The sequence below is a fragment of the Camponotus vicinus genome, unplaced genomic scaffold (assembly GCF_025532165.1).
Source record: "Camponotus vicinus isolate PSW18456_S1 unplaced genomic scaffold, iyCamVici1.0 SCAF_1, whole genome shotgun sequence".
In the NCBI taxonomy this organism is placed as follows: Eukaryota; Metazoa; Arthropoda; class Insecta; order Hymenoptera; family Formicidae; genus Camponotus; species Camponotus vicinus.
Genome location: NW_028141945.1, coordinates 26,164,290 through 26,173,846, shown reverse-complemented (window position 1 = coordinate 26,173,846; position 9,557 = coordinate 26,164,290). Strand labels below are relative to the sequence as shown.

Sequence of the window (9,557 nt, the reverse complement as noted above, 5' to 3'; positions counted from 1 at the left end):
AGGGGTAGGAAAGGTATAAGATTATCTAATGCTGCAATTGATTCCATCGACAAACACTTACTCGACACAAGAAAATTTATAATTAAAGAATTTTCAAGATTACCAAGAAGTTTATTATATATTGACAGTTGGAAAGCTACGGAAGTTCGCCTTTTTTTGCTTTATTTAGGTTTAATTTTATTAAAGCCCTTTTTGTCTCATGATTATTATAATCATTTTTTATCATTAAGTGTAGCTATTCGTATATTTGCAGATCCAGAAAGATGTTTAGTTCTTAATGATTTCGCACATTCTTTGATAATCTGGTTTATTTCAAATTACAAAAATGCTTTTGGACTTGAATATCTTTCACATAATGTTCACAATTTAGAACATCTTGCAAATGATGTTAAAACTTTAGGGTGTTTAGACGCTTTCAGCTGTTTTAAATTTGAAAATTACATGCAAAAGATTAAAAAACGAATAAAAAATTGTGGCAAACCATTAGAGGAATATTCTAACCGAATTTTCGAATTAAACCGACTTCCACCCGAAAAATGTTATTTAAAATCATATCCTATTATTCATTTAAAAAGAACAGTTAAAGATAGTAATGATATATCTTATTTAGAATTTAATGGCTTCAATATTTTCACAAAAGAAAATGAAAATTGTTGTTTGTTGAACGACAATTCTTTAGCTTTTATTTTAGAAATAATTTTGGATAATGATGTTCCATATATAAATGTAAAGCGAATTTTACTTACCGAACCATTTTTTAGTATTCCATGTGATTCTAAAGAATTACTGGGCATACAAATTTTTACGGAAACAAGTCCGTTTAATATTGAAAAATTGCCGGCAACAAATATAAAAACAAAATGTTTGAAATTAAAACATCTTGAGTTGCAGAACACATTCGTTATAATTCCACTTTTGCATGCACGCACATAATAATAATAATTATTATTTTGATTCTCGTTATTCTCGTCTTGCGATGATTTTGTGTTCTTTTAACGGACTTAATTAAATTAGAAACAATATTTCAGTGTGTTATTTTAAAGAATGATCCGACGATACTTTTTAGGATTAATTTTTATATGATTGTTATGTAGATCTGATTTTAATTGAAGTTGTTTTAATTGGATATATTTTGAATGTTATACCTGTAGCTTAGATTATTAAGGCGATTATAAGTATTTGTTTGTGCTTCCATATTCATTTTTTGCTTTTCATAAAATAATCTATCAAGTTTCATAGTAATTTTAATTATTCTATAGTATATTGTTCTGCAAATTACTACAAATTTAAGAAGTGTACTTTTATCTTTATTAAAAATATTGTACAATATTTAACATTGCGAGTTTATACTATCAAAAATTCATAGTGTTTCTTGTGAGGGCATTTATATGGATTATATATTGTGCTGAGTCATTATACTGTGTAAATCTGTAATATATGTATATATGTATTTTTTTTTCAGAAAAAATGTCCGAAAAAAAATTGTACGCAGTTGTACAATTTTTAAGTGATGAATCCTTCTCGGAGGTTCCAACAAATTGGATTCAACAAGGAGATGAAGAAGATGATTTTATTTGTTGGTGGCCTAACACAAAAAATATCAGTTCGCTAATTGAAAATCGAACTGAACCGGATAAGAAATCATGGTCAACTTTTCACATTATGGTGACCAAATATTGTTGTAAGTTAATAGTTAGTTAATAGTTAGTTATAAAATAGTTTTATAAAAATATTTTTTAATTCCAATATTTTCATTATTTTGATTGATCTCTTTTTTTTCTTTTAACATTAAATACACACATACACACACACACACACACACACATTATTATTATTATTATTATTATTATTATTATTATTATTATTTGGTAGCGTCACTTGCACGAAAATCAGCTACAGATACTTACTATACTACGACTGATGATGAAAAATTTGGCCGAGGACAAAGAAATGTAAGGAAAAGTAAACATTTTTTTAAAGAGTTAGAGAAAAATCACGAGGAAAACAATGATGATTTAGATGATGAAGAAGAGAATGACAAAGAAAATTATGATGATACTAGTGAAAAAAACAAAAAATTAACCAAACATTTGAAACAGAGTAAGAGTTTTGTATATTTACTTTGAAATTGAAATATATATGGATAATTCTATATCAAATCGGACAAAAAACTTTTTTTAATCTTGTATTTTTTAAATCGAACGTAACATTTTCATATGTAATATATATAAAATAAGAAGATACATATTTTTTTATTTGTTTGAAATATTTTTTGCAAAAGTTATAAATAAAATATAACAAATATAACCAGAGATATTAATTTTTAAAATTGACATTTTCATTTTTTACGAAAATTTTGTTCATAATTTCTGCAAAAACCTATTTCAAACGAATAAAAAACGTATCTCCTTATTTTATATACATTTCATCTAAAGAAAACTTCGTTCAATTTAAAAAATACGAGGACATTTCTTATTGATTTGACGTGGTATTGCGCATATAGTATGCTGAATATTTGAGATGGTTATTTATTTTTTATGATTACTTTGTTTACAGATATTAATCGTTCTCCTTTTAATCCTATGCCTGTATATACTGAAAATACAGAAAAAATAGATACCTTATGCCAATCTGTTAGTACCTACAGTATCGAAAAAAATCTACATTTTTCTACTTCTAAAAATCCTGAAATTGAAATTTCTCCATCATATACAAGTACGTTTATATGTTATAATTTTGTTCGTATAAATGTATAATTATATAAATGTTTAAGATATTAAAACAGATTATTGTAATCTGCAGATATCAACAAATGTAATTCTAATGGAAAAACAAAATTTAAGGAAAGTTTATATCCTGATAAGTCGTCATCATCTGTTACCGTTATGAATATTGAGAATATTCCTGTTTTAGAGATTCCATCAACAAAAGATGTCTACAATATTTTGGAACGAATAGAAAGTATAATAAATTATTATATCTACTTTATATGTTTTGAAAATTTGTTAATTATCAATTTGTTATTTATCAATGTCAATTATGCAATATTTATATAATCATATATGAAATATGTACGTGCTGTACGCTTCTTTTTAATTGCAGCAAGCTTAAACAAAATTATACGGGCAAATGTTACAACCAATTTCGAGCTAACAAATATATCGAAAAGATTGGCTAAATTGGAATCCTGTCAAAATAATAATAATACAGAACTTACAGAAAATGATATGGTTATTATAACACCATTATTGCCAATCCAAACAATAGAATCCATAAAAGAATTTGATGATTTAATTAATTCAAATAACATTGCTGCATCGCAATTTGTAAGTTATCATTTTTCATTTGTAACTATTTAAATCTATATATAGATCTAAATTATTAATTATATTATTTACATTAAAAAAAAGATATAAATGCGGTTTTTGTATTATTTATATCATTTTCAAAAAGTAAACCATTTTTATAATATTTATAAATTATATTATTTATATTAGTTATATTATTTATATTATATTTATATTATTTACATTCTTATAAGATTTATATTTATATTATTCATTCCATTAATTGCATTCACTGCAAAAGATTTAATATTGATTCTATAAATCAAACAATTTATATCCAAACATTTTTTATAAAACTTTTTATAAATTTTTTTCTTATTTTCTACATAAAACCATTTTTATTCTATGCTACAATTATATTCTATTCTACAAAAAATTTTTTCAATATATATTATTAGCTACTTCTTTTTTATGAATTTACAGCTGATATGAATAAATAGTACATGTTTTTATGATATATTTATATAAACTTATTCCCACACAGCACATGATATCGTACGAATATTCTATATTCATTCTGTGAATGTACGTACTGTACGTAATATACTGAGAACATCTCTATAATATCTTGTGTAGTATATTATTTTTCGTATATTCACAGGATATTATCAGAACATCTTGTGTAGTATATTATTTTTCGTATATTCTCGTATATTCTCAGAATGTACTTTTAATATCTCTTATAGTATATTATTTTTCGTATATTCTCATAATATACTATTGAATTACGCGCATTTTTACTTATGACCGGATATGTATGCCATTTTGGATACGTAATTTCCGCTATTGCCGTCATTTGTCTTTTCCTTCTTCTTCTTCACTGACCACGTGCAAGTGCTATGTGCAATCTGGTGCAATTATATTACGATTGTGATTAATCGCAGGTAATCCTTTTTATTTTCAAATAAATTAAATGTAAAAAGGGTATTTTATAAAAGCTATTCAATGATTTATTAATACTTCATAATTATAAACACACAAATTAACCTCATTAATGCAAATTATAACCTCACAATCGAATATTATAATGTATCAAAAATATGTATTTTTATGTGAAATTCTTATTATTATGTTACAGCATTTGCACAAAAAAGGACGTCATTATCAATTGTCGTATATTATATCAATTATCATTTTGTGATCTCTGCAGAATCTTTCTAAAGAAAAAGTATCTCCGCATACACACATATATATATATATATAGATGGGATATGTAAAAAATAAAAGTAAAACTCTGGATTCGCAAAAATCAAGTGAGTTTTATAACATATTTTAATTATATAGTGTGCGATTAAGTAAGAGCTAAGTTATTACTGCAATTAATTTTTAAAATGATTTTAAAAGTTAATTGCAGTAACAACATAGAGCTTATTAAATATATGTTAGATATTAAATGTATTCTTATGTGAAATTATTATTATATGTTACAGCGTTTGCACAAAAAGAACATTATTATCAACTTCGTGATCTAATACTTTCTGGGAAATAAGAAAAATTATATACATATATATACGTGGGATATTTACAATATATATTTAAAACAAGGAAATATAAACTGCGGACTCAACAAATCACAACAAATCAAGTAAGATTTAATGATATTTTTTAGTGTAAGTAAACTAGCTGTTATTGCAATTACTTGTAAAACGATTTAAAATTACTAAAGTCTTATTTAAATTCACTACTACACTAAATTATTTTATATTTTACAAAAATGTTTACGTATCAAATATATAATTATGTATATATAATTTAACTGGAAAGTACTAATTAATGCTAATGTTAGAGGCAAAATGAATTTAAAAATAACTAAAATTTATTTATTAAATTACTTAGAAATGTTCCAATTGTTTTATATGTTTATAGTTTTAAACGCTCATCTGTATACATATATTGTAGAAATGAGGTCGAAATTTTTTTTTCAATATTTAACTTGAAATTTTAAAAAAATTAAAGAAATTTTATTTATCAATAATTCATAAACAATTTTAAAAACTTTTCCAGGTGCAGTAAGAAAATTGCACAGCAATGCTACAGACGAACAGATTTCAGCTCCAATAAAAATATGGTTGGCTCATGCCAAAGAGCGTATGCAGAGACAAACATTGAATAGTGAAAAGGACTAAAATAGTACTTCGTTGAATTTTTCTTCAGTCTTTTCTTGAATCTTTATAATTTATAATTTGTTTTGAGTTATTGTTGACAACGTTTATAATTACGGTGATTATCCGTCCTTTATTTTAAGTAGCTATTCTTTAGATTTATTCATTTTTCAAAACTCACACACACAATTTTGTCCTAAGTTTTCTTTTGTTTTATCAGTACTAAAATTTTTTTAGTGAATGTTATAATGTATGTAAACTCTTTTATATTCATTAAGAAGAATTCTATGAAAATCTCGCCGGTGGGTGCTGGGACTGTCAATTTTTAAATGACAGAGTCCGCACCGACGAGATTTTTAGAGTTTAAATATATATATAATATAGCTAAACATATAAACTATAAAAATGTCATGTTTATGTAAATGTTTAATAGTATGTGTTAAAGTGTTTCATATATATAAAGTATATTATAAATATATAAAAGAATAAAATTTTATAATAAATAATAATAAGTAAAATGTTTATATAAAAAAATATAAAAGTGCAATTATATGTTCAAATAATATATGTGCAATTATAACATATATTTAAGAAATTTGAATAAAAAGATTTTATATGTGAACAAAATGTTAATATTTTACACCAATAATCCATTTATAGTATAAATATAAATGGATTATATATATATGTACCGTAAACACTCGAAATCTGTTTTTCCGTATACTTAGTAGTCAAAATTTGTATATTTTTACTAGTAAGTATATGAAAAAACGGATATGGGGTGTTTACGGTAACATATATCATTTATATTTATATATAAAATATAGAAAATATAAGTTAATCTATAGAATGTCTTGAGTATATTATTAGTACATTATTAGTACATATATGTATATACCAATGTCATACTCAAGACATTCTATAGATATACTTATTATATACTAAAAGATATTTTCAGTATGTACTGAGAAGCAGGAAAAATCGGACATAGTAGCATTCTTAGTACATACTCAGTATATCGCAGTATGTATTTCGAATGTTCCTGGAACATACGCAATATACTTTTGTGATATTCTCAGAACATTCTCGGAATTTACATGTGCTGTGTGGGTTGTTAATTTTAGAAAAAATTGATTTTAAAAATTGGAGGTAACACACCACGAATTTGCATTCATCGTGTCTTAGAACGAACAATTAGTAATACATGTGCTAAAAACTGTTCTTGGAAAGGTATTCGCTCAAATTATAAAATATGTAATTTAACATTTATTAAGATTATACGTGGTGAGTATTTTAAAAGTTTATTTAACTGTTTTCTTAAATTTTATGCCTTAAATTAAAAAAAAATATATATATTTTTTTTTATTATTAGCTACTATTAATTATTTAAAGTGATTTTCTTACTACAAACCTGTGCGCGTGCATCCGCGCGCGCACACACACACACACACACACACACACACACATGCACGCACTAATATTATTAATAAAGTTATAATTTAATTTGCAGATGTCATATGTTCTGTACATTCAGGTTTAACTGAAGCCGAATTTGATATAACCTCTGCGGAATGGTTCAGATTTGCCAAGCAACGAGCAATACGAGAAGAAAAAAAAAGAGATCTACATAACAATAATAAGTGAGACAAAATCACACATAATAATATATGGAAAGAAAAACGAGAAGATAATTATTTGTTTATGATTGACTTTATTATTTTATTTTTATTAGCTTATATTTCAAAATGTATGTGATCAATTATAATAATTATACAGTTTTGAAGTCTTTATTTTCATAGTGCTTAATCATACAATGTGTGATTTAATGGCCACGATTTAATAATCGACAACATTGATTTATACTTTGTTGAGAAATATTTATATAACATATATGTTAATATATAAATATATACGTTATATTATAATTGTTGTATGAACTCATAAAGTATTGTTTATTTTATAAATTTTATGTTTTTGCGTACGTACAATTGTTCAGTAATCCACAAAATATTAATAATATAATAATAATACTAATATAGCAATTTAGAGAAGTTTTATTATTTCGTCTATTCCGATTGAAAATTATAAAATATCCAAGTAAAAATAACAACCTATTAACTATATAATAATCTTACTATAAATAAGTCAATTTAAGATCGATTTATAATAATATCTTAATACACAATCTTTTATACATTTACGGAAATTAAAAAGTTATAACAAAATTATGTATTTATATATATATATATATATATATATATATATATATATGTATATATATATATATATATATATATGTATACACGATTTTCTTCTAAATGTATATCGCACATTTAGAAGAAAATCGTGGTATTAAAAAATTTTCGAAATTTCTTTTAATGTAGAATTTGAATACAAATATAGCGTACACAATATAAACATGGCTTTCCTATTAAATTTGCATTTATTGAGTTATTCCAACTTTTTTCTAAATGTGCAATATATGTATGTATATGTATACACATTTAATTGTAATTACATAAGAAATAATATTACTGATACATTAATTGTATAATAAAATTAATATATATATATATATATATATATATATATATATATATATATAATATGTAACTCTTCTACTATTTTAATATTTACATATTGTTACATCATAATTTCAAATCTTTATGTGTGTGTGTGTGCGTGCGTGCATGTGTGTATGTGTGTTCAAAAAGATTTGAAAATTATGATGTAATATTTATATAACAACTATGTAAATATTAAAGTAATATAGCAGTAACATATTATATATTAATTTTATTACACTTATATTCTAAATGTATCGATAATATTACGTTTATATAATTGTCACAATTAAATGTATATTTGTTACATAACATTGTTACTTCCTTGAGTGGGAAATTACAAGGAACAAGCATATTGCATGTTATAATCTCGTTATATAACTTGTTATATTCGGTTACATTGAGTTAAGTAATCGTTATAACATAGTTATAAAAATGTGTTTGCTGGGTAATGATGTGGTTTTAGATTCTATGCATTTGTTATATCTCGGAGTGATGAAATATTTAATAGAAAATTGGACTGTGAAAAAAAGCTCTGCAAGACTAAAACGAACAGTTATCAATAATTTCCACAGAATAATGTTAAATGTTACAACTGATGTGCTTTGTGAATTCCAAAGAAAAAAATTTGATATTAATCTCGTTTCAAGATGGAAAGCTACGCCATTTAGATTTTTTCTATTGTACTGTGGTTCTGTCGTCTTAAAAGGTGTTTTATCTGATCATCATTACAGACATTTTTTACTATTCTTTGCAGCATGTCGTATATTAAATAGCAGTGACTTATCGTTGACCACTTGTAATTATGCTAAATATTTGCTAACCCAATTTTTTATATTATTACCGTCACTGTATGGAGAAAGTTCTCAAGTTCTCAGTATGCATAATTTGATTCATAGCAGACGATGTGATAAATCATAACATTCCGTTAAGTGGCATTTCAGCATTTTGGAGTAAAAGCTACATTGGACTTTTTAAAAAATTAGTCAAATCTCCAAATAAACCATTAACTCAAATAGTTAATAGATTATCTGAATTAAAATCTGGAAATCGTTTAAAAATTAAAAAAATTATATGTCAAACTGTGTAATAGATGATGGCACTGGACTATTTACTTATGATGGAAATGATTATAAAATTATATCCTCAATTAAAATGAATAATTCTACTTTGAGATCAGTTAATCCTGATAACACCGTTTTACTAAACAATTCACAAATCTTCGTCATTAAACAAATTATGAAGAAATATAATAGAAACGAAAGTGGTCTTATTACGATTAAAGAAATTTTTGTCTTGGGATATGAAATGGCTAATCAACGTGAGGCCTTTGGTTACCCACTCTCATCAATGCAAATAGGCGTTTTTAGTGGAAATGGATTTATTGCATCGTATAAATTACTATCAATTAAAATGATTAAACACAAATGTGTTTTATTAAACATAGAAAATAAATTACACGCAGTTACTCTAATAGAAAATAGAATATATAAAATATATAAAATAAAATTTAAAAAAATATATATATAAAATAAATATATTAA

At 24.3% G+C, this 9,557-nt stretch overlaps 1 protein-coding gene and 1 long non-coding RNA gene across 2 annotated transcripts; both read left to right on the top strand.

The window, feature by feature from the left end:
- Window positions 1-1,261: 1,261 nt before the first annotated feature.
- LOC145959891 (uncharacterized) lies at window positions 1,262-7,394 on the top strand. The gene is made up of 7 exons (XM_083079108.1): window positions 1,262-1,681; window positions 1,873-2,100; window positions 2,557-2,715; window positions 2,803-2,961; window positions 3,103-3,326; window positions 6,574-6,733; window positions 6,960-7,394. The coding sequence occupies exons 1-7, from the start codon at window positions 1,438-1,440 to the stop codon at window positions 7,091-7,093; spliced, it is 1,308 nt and encodes a 435-aa protein (XP_082935234.1). The 5' UTR covers window positions 1,262-1,437; the 3' UTR covers window positions 7,094-7,394.
- On the top strand, window positions 4,063-6,076 carry LOC145959893 (uncharacterized). The gene is made up of 4 exons (XR_014435216.1): window positions 4,063-4,231; window positions 4,426-4,600; window positions 4,778-4,932; window positions 5,352-6,076. It is a non-coding gene; the product is annotated as an uncharacterized LOC145959893 (long non-coding RNA).
- Window positions 7,395-9,557: the final 2,163 nt, after the last annotated feature.